An 18850-nucleotide genomic window follows, 5' to 3' on the forward strand; every position below is an offset into this window, starting at 1 on the left:
TATACCCACTGTAAGTAAATGCCTGTTTTTCCACACTTGCACCAAAGGTGCTGTTATCAAACTTTTAAACTTTCGACATCTGATGAGTAAAACAAAAATGGTATCTCAGTTTGCATTTCCTTAATTAAGATGAGGTTGTGTATCAGGGCGCCTGAATGGCTCAGTTGGTTGAGTATCTGACTCTTCATTTTGGCTCAGGTCATGATCCCAGGGTCATGGGATCAAGCCCCATGTCATCAGGCTCCACGCCAAGTGTGGAACCTGCTTAAGATTCTCTCCTCCCCCCCCCCCCCCGCCCCATACCCCCACACTCTCTCTCTCTCTCTCTTCTCTCTCTCTACTAAACAAAAAAGAAGATGAGGTTCTGTATCATTTATCTTTACACAGCATTTCTTTTTTATGAATTTCTTCAGTACTTTTAATATTAAAAGAGTATTTGTTGTAAGAAAATAAAAATGCCAGTAACACATCATGACATTGGATAACATTACGAAGCACCTCAGTTTTCAAAAGCTCTTTTAAATACTTCATACAGTCCCTAGGCCCACCTCTGTGTATGTGGCTTGTGAGGAAGGGAAAGGGAGATTAGTGGCATTCTATATGTGCCTAGCTCCACCCAGGCGCTACTTGCATGGATTCATCCTATTCCAGTTTTAAGGTTGGAGCAACAGAAGCAGAAACAGCTGCAGGTGCCTGGGTGTCTCATTCGGTTAATCATGGTCCATCTCTTGATTTCAGCTCAGGTCATGATCTCACAGTCGTGAGATTGAACCCTGTGTCAGTTCCATGCTGGGTTTGGAACCTGCTTAAGATTCTCTCTCTCTCTCTCTCTCTCTCTCTCTCTCTCTCTCTCCCTCTCCCTCTCCCTCTCCCTCTCCCTCTCCCTCTCCCTCTCCCTCTCCCTCTCCCTCTCTCTCTCTCTCTCCCCCCTTCCCCCTGCTCGTATGCACAGGCTCTCAAAAAAAAAAAAAAAAAAAAAAAGAAATAGCTCTTCCTTGAGAATAATAATTTGGTATAGTACAGTAACAATGCATAATCTCAAATGAGAAATATTTTTCTCTAGTTTATTTTTCGTCAAATAACTATTACTCTACAGTGTATGTGATCCCACGTTGTTTACTTCATAAGCTGGGTGGACAAAGTGACATGAGCTGTGTACATCCTAGTTCTTTTTTAAGTTTTAATTTAAGTTCCAGTTAGTTAACATAACAGTATAATACTCGTTTCAGGTGTACAATATAGTGATTCAACACTTTCATACAACATCTGGTGCTCATCATGACAATTGCACTCCTTAATCCCCGTCACCTGTAATATACCCCCCCACCCCCTCCCCTCTGGTAACCATCAGTTTCTTCTCTGTACTTAAGAGTCTGTTTCTTGATTGTCTTTCTTTTTTTTCCCCTTTCATCTTTTGTTTCTTAAATTCACCACATGAGTGAAATCAGATGGTATTTGTCTTTTTCTGACTGACTTATTTCGCTTAGCATTATACTCTTTAGCTCTATCCATGTCTTTGCAAATGCAGGATTTCATTCCTTTTTATAATATTCCATTGTGTATGTTTGTGTGCATATATATATATATATATATATATATACACACACCACATCTTCTTTATCCAGTCATCAATCGCTGGACACTTGGGCTACTTCCATAATTTGGCTATTGTAAATAATGCTGCTATAAACATAGGGGTGCATGTATCCCTTTGAATTAATGTTCTTGTATTCTTTGGGTAAATACCCAGTAGTATGATTGCTAGATTGTAGGGTAATTCTATTTTTAGAATTTAGGTTTCTGAGGAACCTCCATACTATTTTCCACAGTGGCTGCACCAGCTTACATTCCCACCAACTGTACAGCTGTTCCTTTTTCTCCACATCCTTGCCAACACCTGTTGTTTCTTGTGTTACTGATTTTAGCCATTTTGCCAGGTGTGAAGCGATATCTCATTGTAGTTTTGATTTGCATTTCCCCAATGGTAAGTGATGATGAGCATCTTTTCATATGTCTGTTGGCCATCTGTATGTCTTTTTTTTTTTTTTTTTTTTTTTTTTAATTTTTTTTTTTCCAACGTTTTTATTTATTTTTGGGACAGAGAGAGACAGAGCATGAACGGGGGAGGGGCAGAGAGAGAGGGGGACACAGAATCGGAAACAGGCTCCAGGCTCCGAGCCATCAGCCCAGAGCCTGACGCGGGGCTCGAACTCACGGACCGCGAGACCATGACCTGGCTGAAGTCGGACGCTTAACCGACTGCGCCACCCAGGCGCCCCTGTATGTCTTTTGAGAAATGTCTGTTCATATCTTCTGCCCATGTTTTAATTGAATTCGTTTTTTGGGTGTCAAGTTTCTTATATATTTTGGATATTAACCCTTTACTGGATATGTCGTTCACAAATATCTTCTCCAATTTCATAGATTGCCTTATAGTTTGGTTGATTGTTTCCTTTGCTTGCAGAAGCTTTTTATTTTGATGTAGTCCCAATAGTTTATTTTTGCTTTTGTTACCCTGGCCTAAGGAGACCTATCTAGAAAGAGGTTGCTATGGCCTGTGTCAAAGCAGTTACTGCATGTGTTCTCTTTTAAGATTTTTATGGTTTCAGGTCTCACATTTAGGTCTTTAATCCCTTTTGAATTTATTTTTGTGTGTGATGTAAAGAAAGTGGTCCAGTTTCTCTGTTTTATATGTTGCTGTCCAGTTTTCCCAACACCGTTTATTGAAGAGTCCGTCTTTTTACCACTGGATATTCTTTCCTGCCCTGTCCAAGATTAATTGACCATATAGTTGTGGGTTCATTTCTGGGTTTTCTATCCTGTCCCATTGATCTGTGCCCATTCTTGTGCTGTTACCATACTGTTTTGATTACTGCAGCCTTGTAATATAACTTGAAGTCCAGGATTGTGATGCCTCCAGCTTTGGTTTTCTTTTTCAAGATTGCTTTGGCTATTTGGAGTCTTTTGTGGTTCCATACAAATTTTAGAATTGTTTGTCCTAGTTCTGTGAAAAATGCTGTTGGTATTTTGATAGGGATTACATTTAGATGTGTAAGTTACTTTGGATAATACAGACATTTTAACAATATTTTTTCTTCCAACTGATGAGAATGGAACGTCTTTCCATTTCTTTGTGTTGTCTTCAATTTCTTTCATCAGTGTTTTATTGTTTTCAGAGTACAAGTCTTTCACTGCTTTGATTAGGCTTATTCCTAGGTATCTTATTATTTTTGGTGCAGTTGTAAATGGGATTGTTTTCTTAACTTCTCTCTCTGCACCTTTATAATTAGTCTAGAGAAATGCAACAGATTTCTGTACGTTGGTTTTATATCCTGAGACTTTAACTAACTTCATTTATTAGTTTAGCAGTTTTTTGGTGGAGTCTTTCTTTTCTTTTTCCTTTATAAGTTTATTTTACTTATTTTGAGAGAGAGAGAGAATGCGTGAGTCAGGGAGGGGCAGAGAGAGAGAGAGAGGGAGAGAGAGAGAATCCCAAGCAGACTCCTCACTGTCAGCATGGAGCCCAGCACGAGGCTTGAACCCACAAACTGTGAGATTATGGCCTGAGCTGAAGTCAGATACTTAACTGACTAAGCCACCCAGGCGCCTGTGGGGGAGTCTTTCTGACTTTGGGTAGTAGCATGTTGTCTGCAAATAGTGAAAGTTTTACTGCTTCCTTACTGATTTGGATGCCCTGTATTTCTTTTTGTTGTTTGATTGCTGTGGCTAGAACTTCCAGTACTATGTTGAATAAAAGTGGTGAGAGTGTTACTGACCTTAGAGGAAAAACTCTGTTTTTCCCCATTAAGGATGATGTTAGCTGTGGGTTCTTCATGTATAGCCTTTATTATGTTGAGGTGTGTTCCCTTTAAAGCTACTTTGTTGAGTGTTTTTATCACAAATGGATGTTGTGCCTTGTCAAATGCTTTTTCTGTATCAGTTGAAATGATCATATGGCTCTTATCCTTTCACTTATTGATGTGACATTGATTGATTTGTGAATATTGAACCACCCTGACAACCCAGTAATAAATCCTACTTGATCTTGGTGAATGCATTTTTTAATGTATTGTTGGATTTGGTTTTCTAGTATTTTGTTGAGGATTTTTGCATCCGTGTTCATCAGGGATATTGGCCTGTAGTTCTTTTTTTTTTCTTTTTTTTCAGTATATGAAATTTATTGTCACATTGGTTTCCATACAACACCCAGTGCTCATCCCAAAAGGTGCCCTCCTCAATACCCATCACCCACCCTCCCCTCCCTCCCACCCCCCCATCAACCCTCAGTTTGTTCTCAGTTTTTAAGAGTCTCTTATGCTTTGGCTCTCTCCCACTCTAACCTCTTTTTTTTTTTTTCCTTCCCCTCCCCCATGGGTTTCTGTTAAGTTTCTCAGGATCCACATAAGGGTGAAAACATATGGTATCTTTCTTTCTCTGTATGGCTTATTTCACTTAGTATCACACTCTCCAGTTCCATCCACGTTGCTACAAAGGGCCATATTTCATTCTTTCTCATTGGCACGTAGTACTCCATTGTGTATATAAACCACAATTTCTTTATCCATTCATCAGTTGATGGACATTTAGGCTCTTTCCATAATTTGGCTATTGTTGAAGAGTGCTGCTATAAACATTGGGGTACAAGTGCCCCTATGCATAGTACTCCTGTATCCCTTGGGTAAATTCCTAGCAGTGCTATTGCTGGGTCATAGGGTAGGTCTATTTTTAATTTTTTGAGGAACCTCCACACTGTTTTCCAGAGCGGCTGTACCAGTTTGCATTCCCACCAACAGTGCAAGAGGGTTCCCGTTTCTCCACATCCTCTCCAGCATCTATAGTCTCCTGATTTGTTCATTTTGGCCACTCTGACTGGTGTGAGGTGATATCTGAGTGTGGTTTTGATTTGTATTTTCCTGGTGAGGAGCGACGTTGAGCATCTTTTCATGTGCCTATTGGCCATCTGGATGTCTTCTTTAGAGAAATGTCTATTCATGTTTTCTGCCCATTTCTTCACTGTAGTTCTTTTTTTTAATGGTGTCTTTATCTGGTTTTGGTATTGGGGTAATGCTGGCCTCACCGAATGAATTTAGAAAATTTCCTTTCTTTTCTATTTTTTGGAATAGTTTGAGAAGAATAGGTATTAACTCTTTAAATGAATTTGCCTGTGAAGCCATCTGGTCCTGGTCTTTTGTTCGTTGGACATTTTTTGATTACTGATTCAATTTCTTTGCTGGTTATCAATCTGTTCAAATTTTCTGTTTTTTCCTGTTTCAGTTTTGGTAGTTTATATGTTTCTAAGAATTTATCCACTTCTAGGTTGTCCAATTTGTTGGCATACAGTTTTTCATAATATCCACTTATAATTGTTTGTATTTCTGTGGTGTTGGTTGTTATTTCTTTTCTCTCATTTGTGATTTTACTTATTTGACTCATCTCTCCCTTTTTTTTTAATAAGTCTGGCTAGAGGTTTATCAATATAATTTATTGACTTTTTTTCAGAGAACCAGCTCCTGCTTTCATTGATCTGTTAGTTTCTATATCATTTATTTCTGCTCTAATCTTTACCATTTATTTTCTTCTCCTGATTTTAGGTTTTGTTTGTTGTTCTTTTTCTAGCTCCTTTGGGTGTAAGATTAGGTTGTTTATTTGAGATTTTTCTTGCTTCTTGAGGTAGGCCTGTATTGCTATATACTTCCCTCTTAGAACCACTTTTGCTGCATCCCAGAGTTTTTGGACCATTGTGTTTTCATTTTCATTTGTTTCCATTTCCTTTTTATTTCTTCTTTTTTGTCCTGTTTGACCCATTCGCTGTTTAGTAGCGTGTTATTTAACCTCCATATATTTGTGCTCTTTCCAGTTTTTTTCTTGTGGTTGACTTTTTGTTTCATAGTGTTGTGGTTAGAAAAGATGCATTATATGACTTTGATCTAATTGAATTTCCTGAGGCTTGTTTGGTGGACTAATATGTGATCTATTCTGGAGAATATTCCATATGTACTTGAAAAGAATGTGCATTCTGCTGTTTTAGGATGGAATGTTCTGAATATATCTGTTAAATCCACCTGTTCCAGTGTGTCATTCAAAGCCATTGTTTTCTTGTTGATTTTCTGTGGATGATCTGTCCAATGATATAGGTAGGCTGTTAAAGTCCCTTACTATTATTGTATTATTATCAGTTAGTTCCTTTATATTTGTTATTAACTGTTTTATGAATTTAGGTTCTTCCTTGTTGTGTACATAAATATTTACAATTGTTATATCTTCTTCTTGGATTGTCCCTCTCATTATTATATAGTGTTTTTTGTCTCTTGTTACAGTCTTTTTTAAGTCTATTTTGTCTGATGTAAGTATTGCTACTTGTGCTTTCTTTTTTTTTTTTTTTTTTTAATGCTTACTTATTTTTGAGAGAGAGAGACAGAATGTGAATGTGGGGGGAGGGGGCACAGAGAGAGAGGGAGACATGGAATCTGAAGCAGGGTTCAGGCTCTGAGCTGTCAGCACAGAGCCCAGTGCGGGGCTCAAACTCATGAATTGCAAGATCATGGCCTGAGCCGAAGTCAGATCTTAACTGACTGAGCCATCCAGGTGCCCCTACTTGGTCTTTCTTTGGACATCCATTTGCATGATAGATGTTTCTACATCCCCTCACTTTCAATCTGCAAGTGTCTACAATGAGTCTCTCGTAGGCAGCATATAGATGGGTCTCGTTTTTTTATCCATTTGGTCACCATATGTCTTTTGATTGGAACATTTAATGCATTTAAATTCAAAACAATTTTTTTGAGAGAGAGGAAGAATGTGTGCATGTGTGAGTGAGGGAGGGGCAGAAAGAGAAGGAGAGAGAATCTTAAGCAGGCTTCATGTCCAGCATGGACCCCAACATGGGACTTGATCTCACGATTGTGAGATCATGACCTGAGTTGGACACTTAACCTACTGAACCACCCAGGCACCCCCAAAGTAATTATTGATAAATATGTATTTGTCATTTTATTATTTGTTTTGTGGTTTTGTCTGGAGATTTTCTTTTATCCTTTCTTATCTTTCTCTCTTTTCTGATTTGCTGATTTTCTTTAGTGATATATTTGGATTTCTTTGTCTCTATTCTTTGCATATTTATTAATGGTTTTGATATATGGTTACCATTAGGTTTGTATATCATCTCTTTTGAATATAGCAGTCTATATTAAGTTGATGCTTATTTAAGTTTGAACCCATTCTTTTCTCCTCTCCTCCCCACATTTTTGGGATATGTTGTTATATTTTATATCCTTTTAGTTTGTGAGTTCCTTGACTGATATTTTATAGAAATTCATTGTTACTGCTTTTGTCTTTCCTACCTTTATACTGTCACTTCTGGTTTCTCCTTTCCACTCAGAGTTCCCTTTAACATTTCTTACAGGCCTCGTTTAGTGATCATGAACTCCTTTAGTTTTTTGTTTGTCTGGGAAACTGCCTTTCCTCTTGGGAATGATAGCCTTTGCTGAATAAAGTATTCTCAGCTGCAGATTTTTCCCCTTCAGCGCTTTGAATATATTATGCCATTCCCTTCTGGCTTAGAAAGTTTCTGCTGAAAAATTTCCTGCTAGCCTTACAAGTTTTCCCTTGTAAGTTACTATCTTCTTTTGTCTTGCTCCTTTTAAAACTTTGTCACTACACTTTGCCAATTTAATTGCAATATGTCTTGGTGTAGATCTGCTTTTGTTGATTTTGATGTGCTTCCTGGTTCTGGATATGTTTCCTTCCCCAGATTAGGAAATTCTTCAGCTATTATTTCTTCAGATAAGTTTTCTGCTCCCTTTTCTCTCTCTTTCTGTAGGAGTCCTATAATATGAATGTTATTACATTTGATGAAGTCACTGAGTTCCCTAAGTCTGTTCTAATTTTGCATAATTCTTTTTCTCTCTTTTGTTCAGCTTGGTTACTTTCCATTACTCTGTCTTCTAGATTGCTAATTCATTCTTCTGCTTCTTCTAGCCTGCTGTTTATTCTATTAACCATGTTTCTCATTTCATTTATTTCATATCTTTGCTATGTTATTCCTTATCTTTGTGTTAAGAGTCTCACTCATGTGTTCCACTCTTTTCTCAAGTCCAGTAAGTATCCTTATTATCATTACTTTAAATGTTCTATCAGGCATGTTACTAATATTTGTTTTACTTAGCTCTCTGGCCAAGGCCTTGTCCTGTTGTTTCATTTGCAGTAAGTTTCTGTCTTCTCATTTTAAGTCTCTGTGCTTACTTCTGTGTGTTGGGAATGTCAACTATATCTCTTATTCTTAAGAGTAATGGCCTTATGAAGAAGAGGTCCTGTAGTGCTCTGCTTTGTGGTATCCTCTGTTCCCTAGGGCCTGGTGCTTCTGGGAGTGTGTCCAGTGTGTTTTGCGTATCTTCTGCTTTTTTGTCCTGGCCATTTTATCCTTCAGGCCAGTCATCTGCAGAGGCTTTCTTTGTCTGTTGTGGGCAATGTTTGGTCCCTAGCCTAAATGTGGTGTGTTTTAACTATATAATGTGGTGCATTTTAACTATATGTGCTCTGGTCTGTCTGTGAAATGAGACCTGTCACCATCACTGCCAGAACCAAGGCTCCAGAAAGTTCCTACATGGGGAGATACAGTGTGAGCAAGGGTTTGGGCTGGTCTTCTGGAGGAGGGAGCCTACCATGCTGGGACTGAGGCAAGTGTGAGTGGGAGAGGCAGTTCTACCAGAGCACAGGGAGGTGGGGCTTGGTTTAAGCAAGTTAGGTAGCAAGTGTTGGCACTTTACACTGGTTCCCACGGGCAGTCCTATGCTTGTGCTGAAGGGCAGCGTTGAGAAATGGTGCGGGCCAGTTTCTTTGTTCCCAGAGGGGTCTCTCAGTGAACTCTGTCTTTCTGGGACATACTCTGAGATGAGCAAGTAACCTCCCCAGTGCTCTTCAGATCGCTATTTCCATGCTGTATGTTTGCCTGCCTTCTCTTTAAGAGCAAGGCAGTGCCCTAAGGGCTCTCTTCCAGCCAAGCCTGCCGACCTTTAAAACTCCACGCTGGTTGCCATAAATCATGAAATTTGGCCCCTCTTGCTCTCTTACTGTGGGAATTTGTTTTCCCCGGATGCTCCCCAGTGTGTTAGTATGTCTCTCACCCTTCTCTCCCACCACTGTTCCCTGCCTACCATAGTGGCCACCATCCATTTCTCTCCCAAACTGTTGTCTCTGCACTTTCTGCCTTCTTTGATGTGGCCTCCTTTCTACCTTTAATTGTTGCAGTTGGTTCTGCCCGTCTTCAGATCAATATCTAGGTATTTAGGATGATTTGCTAGTTATCTAGTTGTGTTCATGAGCCGAGGTGAGCCTAGAGTCCTTCTACTTTGCTGCCATCTTCTTAACCCCACATCCCAGTTCTTTAAGTGGCTTATCATTGTCTCTCCTCCCCTGCCTCACATCCTCATTTCAAATAGTTTTTAACTCTCAAACCACTCACGAAAATCAGACTACAAGGAGATCCTTTGGGTAGCAACAAATGCAGAATTCGTAATTTATTCATTTGCGGGGGTCTCTTGATTCCTTTAATTCAGCTTTTTACAAATACCAGATATGTTCCTAGGATTAATGTCCACTGTAACAAGTAGTTTATGTAGAGTTGATCATACTAGAGTTTTACCAAAATGGCTATGTTTTTTAAATACAATTTTTTAAAAATTTTGCTTGCTTAATTGGGCATAAAATGGCAGGTCAAGGCGACTTTGTGTTTCTTTGATATCTGTAGAAGGTGAACAGATCCCTTATTTGCTGGACATTTACATTTTATAGATATTTTTAGTGACAGTGGATAAAATATATGCACCTCAAACCTTTGAGTGTTAGTCAAGATTTTTCTGTATTATAACATTTTTTTAATGGCTAAGATAAGTGGCAAAAAAGATTATAAATCTCAGTAAAAGTACCTCTAGGAAGATTAGGACGGACACTGACATTTAAGAAACCATTTCTAATTGAAAGTCATTATTCTGCTTCTTATATATTTAGTGTTTTGGTGATCATTCACTCATTCTACAATGTTGAATGTCTGTCAGGTCTGTGGATGAGACCTCTTAAGGAGTGGACCTCCAGTGGAGGAGTCTACCATGTAAATAAATAATACAGCACCAGTATACATTAACAATACGAATAAAACATTTTCATTTCAACTTAAAATTGTGGGCATTTGTGCTAAAACATATTGCTTATCTAAGAAATAATTACATACTTTTTCTTTTAATCCTGTGTTCTTTATTTTATCTGGGTTTTAAAGACTTAGAATTTATACTGCAGGCTTAAAAATTAGCTCTTAGTTTGTTCAGGGTGGCACTGACCAGTGTGTTTAACTCTGTGTCAAGGATGTACTATGGACTGGTTACAACATTTCTTTGTTCACTGGCCAGTCTGTCCATCTGTCCATCCTTCATCCTCCTCAGCCATAGTCATCTTTTGCTGAACGTATCCCCCTGATCCCAAGGGCAACTGAGAGAGTGTATGAGTCCCTCAAAATAAATATAATCAGCATAAATACATAGTAGGAAGTCCAGAGACGTCTGTATAAAAAGCCCACATTAAGTAGGCTTTTTTTTTCTTTTTTACTAAAATCCATGAAGGAAATTTAGGTTTTCCACGCACTAAATCTACTTTAAAAAGAGTTGGGTGGTATCAGTTTTTCCCCACTGCTATTACTACATATCCTCTCTTTGGCCAAGTGGTTGCTGTTTGGATTCATTACCAGTCCGGTAAATAGTAATACGGAAGGTCAGTGTGCCTCTAAGAGCCCTGATGCATTTCCATGTCCAGTGTGAAGAACATGAAGTATGCATGCTCTGGTTCCCATTCCTTGTCACAGAGAATAAATCACAAGCTATATTGAAAATACAGTCTCTGCAGACTTTGGTGTTATGTCCACAGTTTCATAGTTTCTCAGGTGTTTCAACTTTTGCAGAATGTGATATATCTGCTTGTTCTTTTAATTGTTAATATAAGAATCTATATTTGATATATTATTAAAATTTAAAATGTATCTCCTTACATTTTTAAATGTCAGAATACCTGCCAATGGGAAATATCCCTGATCTATGCATTTATAGTTATAATTTTTCCACAGTTATAATATTATAACTGATATCCAAATGATATCATTTGATTGAGATTGAGTCCATCTCTTCATCTCTTTATCTCTTGGATGAAGATGATAATACTCTCTCCCTGTTTTCTAAGATTAAATTTCAAGAAATAATTATTGTGTAGAGATAAATAAAACTCAGTTGACCTAGGGTATTCACAGTCTATTAGGGAATGCAGGTCTATAAGTAGATCATTGCAAAATAGTGTGAAAGTTCAAAAGTAAACGTGTCAAAACCCAGAAGCAGCTCTAAGGAAGCAATGGTTAATTATTTGATTGGCAAAGAACAAGAGAGACAAAGAAAGGATTGATGACTAGACTCATGCCAGATGGACAGGGTTAGGGCAAAGACGTTTCAGGAAGGGAGGCTAGAATATGCAAGGTTACAGAGGTGGGAAGTGGCCCATTGTGCTCTGAGAGCCAGAAATAATTGTGTACTACTTACACAAAAGCTGTAGGCACTGCCCAGAAATGCCACTGGAGAGTAGAAGGGCCAGATCCAGAGGGACCTATTGCTTGGATTTTATTCTTCAGGCAGGGGACGGATTTAAAGCCGGTGAGAGTCATGACTGTGTGTATTTGGGGATCATTCTGGCAGGATGGATTGGAGGGAGTGAGCATGTAAGGTAGGAAGACTAAGCAGAGGAAGAAGTGAGGTCAGTGAACCAGAAAGGAGCCACAGAGGATAATGGAGGGGCCAGAACTGAGCTGAGAGCTGAACTTTCCAGGGACTGGAAGGGTTAGGACTTGGTGACTGACTAGAGAGTTTCCTTTCTGTAGCTTAAGACATGTGGCTTTCTCCACTTCTCCCCAGTTAATCTCCAATGTTTTTTTAATTCTTAGTTTCAAATTAGTTACCTACCCCTTAGACTGTCCAGAGAGGGAAGAGGCCCTTTGCTTATTTATTTTTCCTAAAGCCCAGCCTAATGCTGTGTTCTTTTTAGGTGAGATGGGCAGACCTGGAAGAAAAGAAGGACGCAGATAGGAAAAGGGCCATAGGTTTTGTGGTCGGACAGACTGATTGGGAGAAGATCACAGATGAAAGTGGTCACCTGGCTGAAAAAGCCCTCAATCGAACCAAATATATATGAGACTTAGTTTTTGAACGGAGTCATTGTTCCTCTAAGGTAAGATTGCACACTCATATGAATAGCCTCTACTGTGTGGTTGTTTTGAAGGGTTTGAGATAAAGGAGACAGCATGCTTTGCTAAAAATGCTTCTCGTATTATTTTTTGGTTTTTAAGTATGTGCTAGTTGCCAACATTTACAGTGCAAGGTACTGGAAAATGGAGCAGTTTTCTACAACTCAGCTCACTTAACGTAAGACTTGAGAAAAGCTTGGATTCTGTAGATTTGAGGAGTAGAGTGTTGAGATACTAAAGTCTACTGAACTTTTCTCCCTGCTATCTCCTGGCATGACAGCCTTTTCTTTTCTTTCCAGGTGGTTCGCTTTGAGGTGATCTGAAGCCACGGCCTCATGGAGCTTCGTTGTGTGTCACCTTGCCTTCCACGTTTCAGTTTTTGTTTTGTTTCTACCACTTTAGTTTTTTAAAGTTCTCCAGTGTCCCCAAGAGGTATTAGAATCTTGCTGTACCCAAGCAAGACATTGATTTTTCTTTTTAACGATTTTGGGGAGGGAGGGAGTGATAGCTTAACTGCTGAAGCCAGGTGGGGGTCTGCTGGAAGATTCCAACAGAAAATATTTCCTCCACTGTACAATGTCACAGACTATCTCTATCACCATTGCTTTGTGGCTGTTTTTGTTTTTTACTGTATGTAACTGGTAGCTGATTGTACTAGGATTAAAAACAATAAACTTTCACGATAAAGCCGATGAGATTCATGGGCTATACAGCATGGGCCCCTTTCTCTCGTTTTCTTAATTTTATTTTTTTTTTTTTGCTTTTTTAATATGGTGTGTTCTAATTACGTGCTAGCCGAACATCCCAAAACCTCTTTCCTATAGAATATTATATAGCTCAATATAATACATAGCACATATTGTAAACACAAGGAAGTCTCCGTAATCTTTGTTTTATAGCTTTCTTTATCTTTGCATCTTGAAGACTAGTAGAGACAACTGCAAATATTCATCAGTTCCCTGGAGCACATCAGTTCTGTAGCATGATGTTTTATTGTTTTTTATTATTATTATTACTTTGATCCTCTTGCTGTTGCCTCATGCCCCGTTACGTTTTGATTTTTCCCTCATCTGGCTTTGACTCCTGGTGGACAAAACTGATGTACTCCATAGAACTCAGGAACTTATTGCCTTATTGCTGAACTTGAATTAACTGATGTTTGCATCAAGATTTCAGGGAAGGAGTATGGAGATGCGCAGCCCTCTGGCAGGCAGCCTTTAAGCCCTTCAAGTTTTCAGGTTCTTGCCAGATTGCTCATGATTGGAAAGCATGGCCTTCTGCACAGAATTTCCCCTCTTGTGGATAGTACCAGGTGGAACCTAGAAATATATGGTGCTAAAACCCAAATATCATTCCAATTTAAAAACAGAAAAACATTCTTTTCCCTCTTCTATTCTGCAAAGCAAAAAAATATCATTTTCTAGCATGAGAGATGACCTAGAGAAGAGCCTTCCTCCTCAAACACCGTTTCCACTTTGTAATCCAACTCTGCAAGTTCTAAATGTGTTCACAAAAGGCTTGAATATTTTGAAATACTCACTTTTGGGCTACAGACAAAAACCTTTTAGTTTTATGACCTACATTAAATACCGTGTGACCAGAGATGATATTTATTAGCATTCGAATAGTACTGCTTTGGGTGTCAAGAACGTGAAATTACAGTACTGAAGACCAACTTAACGGGAATCCTCACAACTTTCTGTTCTTTTTATCTTCTCTGAAATTCTGAATGTTTACATGTAAGAGGCTTTTAACAAGTCAATATTGAACGTGTAATTTGTTTCATTAAATAACACCTACTGTTTGTAGTATTTAACAACTTGGGTTGCTTATTGGCTGACAGTAGACTTCTATGTACTGATCTTTCTCAGCTGCGTTTATGACATTGAGTGAAGGTCCATCACAAGATAGCCAATAGAATTATTGTTTGTACAGAGACTCACTTGAATCTACCAAATGCCTGTTCTTATCAAAGACAGTATTTCCAGAATGTGTTCTCTAGTTCAGAAGACAATGGAGATAATATATGTTCTTACGGAGAATGTCTTACTTTAGTTTTCTTAACCATTTTATGTTCTAACAGTATTCAGAATGCCAATGAAATAAGAAGTGGTAATCACCTGTGAATCACCATAAACCTGCCATATTTTTGCCTTGCAGCCATGGCTTTGTGTCTATGATCTTATACCAAAGGGGATAAGGGGAGAGGAAACAATCTGTAGAAGATACAGATTAACGTGACCTTAGGGGATAAACATAGAATGTTGGCTACTTTCGGAAGTTGGTCTAACAAATAACTTCAATGAAAGAAGATTAATGAAAAAAAGATGAGGCCCCAAAAAGAAAGTAATAGAGACTGTCAGTTGATATTTGATTTTGCTAGTCTAAAGGACTATTACATTCTTGAATTTGCATTATCACTGGACTCAGAATAGAACACCCAAGAATATCTTGGAGAAATTTCGTGTTGGTAGGAAATACCTTGATAACACAAATATTTTAAGTTTATTAAGAGATGTCCTTGGAATACAGGGGACCAAACTTGGATTCCATTTATGTGCTAGCATTTTACTGTTGTTTTATTTACATAGTTCTCCTTATCTCCGAAAGCTGCTTGGTATGTGTCTTAAATTTTTTATTTTAATCCTATCAAGTTGATTTAAAATCTTTTGTGGTGTCTGGTGTCTTAATAATAATCTGATATTGGGGAGAGTTCCTCATATCTTTAATGTTTCAGACCTTTTAAATTGTGAAAAATCTCATTTCAGTGATTCAGCTCTGCTTGATGAGATGCAGAAATTTTTTCTATTTAGAAATCATTTATTTAGGGTTAAGTTGGCATATTCAAAATACATTGTAATTGATTACATGGATCAGAAGCCATCAGTTGCACACTCTCTGTTGGTTGACACTGACTTGGATTCACATAATTTTTGAGAAGTTATATTTGAGTCAGATATCAGTGATTAATTCAGAAGTTTATTGACAGAGACAAAGGTCTTAAATTTTCTGGTTGGATTTACTTCCTTTGTGAAAGAATTCCAGTTGTTGATTGAGCAAACCAAGTATTAAATTCTGAGTTGGACTGACTGAAACTTTGAAACTAGGTTTTCTATTAGGTATTTTATGTTAAGGTAGGCTTTTTCGTTAAGTATTTTGTCCTGCTGACGGTGCGAGTTTCAGGTATTTTTGGTAATAGTGGTGTTTACAGCCTGTCTTACTGGTGGGACCATAAAATCAACAGGTTGTCAGCTACAAAGAGACCATATAGTTGCTTCACATACAGTTTAGAAATACCAAAACTGAGGTGAATTTTACTAAGCCATACGAGAATGATTCCTCATTCTTAGTATCGACGGACCCTGGTACAAATTCAAGTTCTTCTCTTAGAAGCCATGTGACCTTAAGCAACTCATTTAACCTATCTGAGCTTCCATTTCCTCATCCATAAAGTGACAGTAACAAAACTCACCTAGCAAAGGTTGCAGTGAGGAGTAAATGGATGATGCTTGTAAGCTGCTTGGCACAGTGCCAAGCACCTAGTAAAAGGTGAAAAAAAATTGGTAGCTGTCATCATCGTCGTTAATTCGTTTTTGACTCGTACTTATATGTGCTTTAGAAATTTGACATTTTCGCTTGGCTTGAAGGTAATTGTCATCTTTTATAGCCAGCTCTTATAGACTGAGCTATGCCATGTGAAATGGTGTGGCGTGTGTGTGTCGGGAGAGTAATACTTCGGAAGCATTTTCAGGTAAGCAGTGAAACTGATTTTCAGAACCAGTATGGAAGCTTAAGAGGTTAGGTGCAAAGGTTAGCTAATATGCACCAAGGAGGGGATAAGTAGTAACAGAAAGCAGTTACCAGACAACAGGTGTGTACAAAGGTGAAAGCGCTGAAGCATTGATTTGTCTTGATTTTCATATATTCAAAGAGAAAATGGTAGTTTTATGAATAAGTAATACATCCATGTGGCATAAAATTCAGAAGGTTCAAGGGCAAGTGAATTAAAGTCTCCCATCCCAACCCTCCTCCTCCTCCTATCCCATCTGTAGAAGCAACCAGTGTTGCCTGTTTCTTTTGTTTCGTTTCAGAAATAATTCTGTGGGCAAGCGTTGATTATTAACATTTTTGTTTTTGTTTACTCAGATGGTAGAGTGCTACACAAAGCACCTTATTTTTGTGTTTTCTTTCTAATAGTATGTCTTAGAAGTCATTCAGATCATCTGTAGAACACTCCCATTCTCAGTCTCCCTCCCCCTCTTCTCTCCCTCTCCCCCCCCCCCTTTTCTCTTCTCTCTTCTTTCTCTCTTTCCTTCTCTCGCCCACTCCTTCCCTCCTTCCCGGTCTCTTTTCCTCCCTTTCTCCCCCCTCCCTCCCTCCCTCCCTCCCTCTCTCCCTTTCTGCCTCTCTCCCTCCTTCTCGCTCTCTTTCCCTCTCTCCCCCCCTATTTAGTTTCCCAAAGTTACCTTCTTATTTTAAGGAGCTTTGCTGAAAAATGTTAGCAATTGCTTCATTTATATTTCTGTTCTTCTCATGGTATGGGATATATATTGTATAGGTATATTTCTTTACAGTTTTATCACATGGGTGGGTTTGTGTGTCCACCCCCATCTTCCTCCCACCCCCATCTCTAATCCTTGGCAGCCTTTAATCTGTTCTCCATTTTTGTAATTGTATCATTTAAAGAATGTTATGTAAATGAAATTATATAAGATGTAACCTTTTGGGATTGGATTTGTGGCCTTGGTTTACTTGACGTAATTCTTTTGGCATTCATTCCAGTTATGATGTGTATCAGTAGTTTGTTCCTTTTTATTGCTTAGTAGCGTTCCATCCCTTTTCCCTTTTACAGCTGCAGAATATCGTATGTCTTTATCGTAATTTAATATACCAAGTTTTCGTTGATGGATATCCGTGCTGTCTTTGCTCTTATAAATTTTGAATTTCGTATATCATCATCACTCTGCCACTTCCTGTACTTGCCTGATTTCTAGCAATGAAGGAATACTACCAATGGCATCCTTTACACAGACATCTTCAGAGAGTGACAGGTGCTTGAGAGCCAGCACAGCATAATGGTGACCTGTCAAGAGAAATGACAATAATGAAATGACAAAAACAGACCTTGTTTCCTGGAAAGCCCTGCATGATAGGATTCTGACAAAGCAAAGAATCATGATGCATCTTAGAGGGCCAGAGACTCTGATGATTCCCTGGGCCACACATAACTGAGAGTTAAATCCTTATGCCTCTCTCCTCTGTACCTCTGGATATTTATGCTTTTCAGTGGCTGATCTGATTCACTTCTTAGGCCCCAATGCTTTCACATTAGACCCTAGTCAACGAGCATCCCCATGGCTGGGGCTGAGCTGCAGTTAGGCACAGCCCTCTGCCCGCCAGCAGGACCTTGCATTTGTGATCCTATGAAGAGTTTGTAGATTTAATGGTTTATTATATAAGAAAGGACTTGACTTTGAGTCTTCTACTTAAGAAGCTTAAACTGCCTACCAAATATTCACATTCTTGTTTTTGACAACGTTAAGCTAGATTACAGATCCCTCTTCTGTATTTCAAGAATTGAAATAATCTCTTCCACCATAACTTGAAATCCCCCTCACACCTATTACTTCTGACAGTGAATTCTAATTCTTGACTTAAGTATGTCTAATGTTTATTTCTTTTACAGCATCTAGCTAGCTTGGTGCATGGCTCATGTATCTGTAGAGTGAACAGAGAGGCTATCTCCCGCGAGCATGGCAGTAGTCACACACTTACTCAGAGTCGGACAGGTAACTAAGGAGTGAGTCAGAGGGTGGAGACTGGCCAACTGGAGAACAAGGTAGGTCCAGTTACAGGGGAGGCAGCGCCTGCTTAACCACAGCAGATTGTGGCCATATAGGGACGTGGGCCATTGCCAGATTTTCTGGCAAGAGAAGTGAAAAATCAGGGTTTTTATGTGAAATCAGCGTTTGGGCACTAGGAACCTATTCTGGGTTTTGTTTAGTTTGGTAGGGGGTTTTTTGGCAAATGCTTTGGCCTGTGCAGTTCGCCTGCCATTTCAGACTTGAAGGCTGCCGGTTTGAAACTCTTGATGTTTAGAGAAGAGGTTGGAAAGACCTTAGGGCTCATTCCTGTCCAGTCCCTTCACTTTAGAGATGAAGTTTCTGAGGCCGAGAGAAGACCAATGACTTGGTCAAAGATGGGGAAACAAGCCTAGAACTTGGGTTTCCTCATCCCTGACTCGGCACTTTCTTTTTTCCTTACTGTGATACCTTCTTTCTGAAGGCCTTCATAAGTGCTAAGGTGGTGAATGCTCCAGTATTGTGTGTGTTGTATGCACGTGCACATGTGTGTGTTTTCTAAATTCTGTGGACCTGAAAGTGCATTCTGATGTAAACATATCTATCAGGAACAATACAATTCAGTTGGTTACCTCTAAAATCATCTTCCTTGCACTCTCACAGGTATACCTGTACACTTGGAGTCTCATTTATTATTTGTTAGATTGTTTAATGTTTTTAATCACAGAAGCTTAAAATTTTGACAAGTATTGAATTAATTATTACGTAAGAACAGAGTAGA

The 18850-nt window shown here is 38.8% G+C and overlaps 1 protein-coding gene across 2 annotated transcripts in view; it reads left to right on the plus strand.

Annotated features, from left to right (window-relative positions):
* YLPM1 (YLP motif containing 1) overlaps positions 1-12983 on the plus strand; it is a 76333-nt gene extending 63350 nt beyond the window's left edge. The window contains exons 20-21 of one of the 2 annotated variants that reach the window (XM_047861253.1): positions 12070-12252; positions 12568-12983. In XM_047861253.1, coding sequence (XP_047717209.1) covers positions 12070-12216 — 147 coding nt within the window. In that variant the 3' untranslated portion in view covers positions 12217-12252; positions 12568-12983. Of the gene's footprint in view, positions 1-12069; positions 12253-12567 lie in introns of those variants that run through there. The other variant, XR_007152755.1, reaches the window with a different exon arrangement.
* Positions 12984-18850: the final 5867 nt, after the last annotated feature.

This window comes from Prionailurus viverrinus, chromosome B3 (genome assembly GCF_022837055.1).
Source record: "Prionailurus viverrinus isolate Anna chromosome B3, UM_Priviv_1.0, whole genome shotgun sequence".
Taxonomy (NCBI): Eukaryota; Metazoa; Chordata; class Mammalia; order Carnivora; family Felidae; genus Prionailurus; species Prionailurus viverrinus.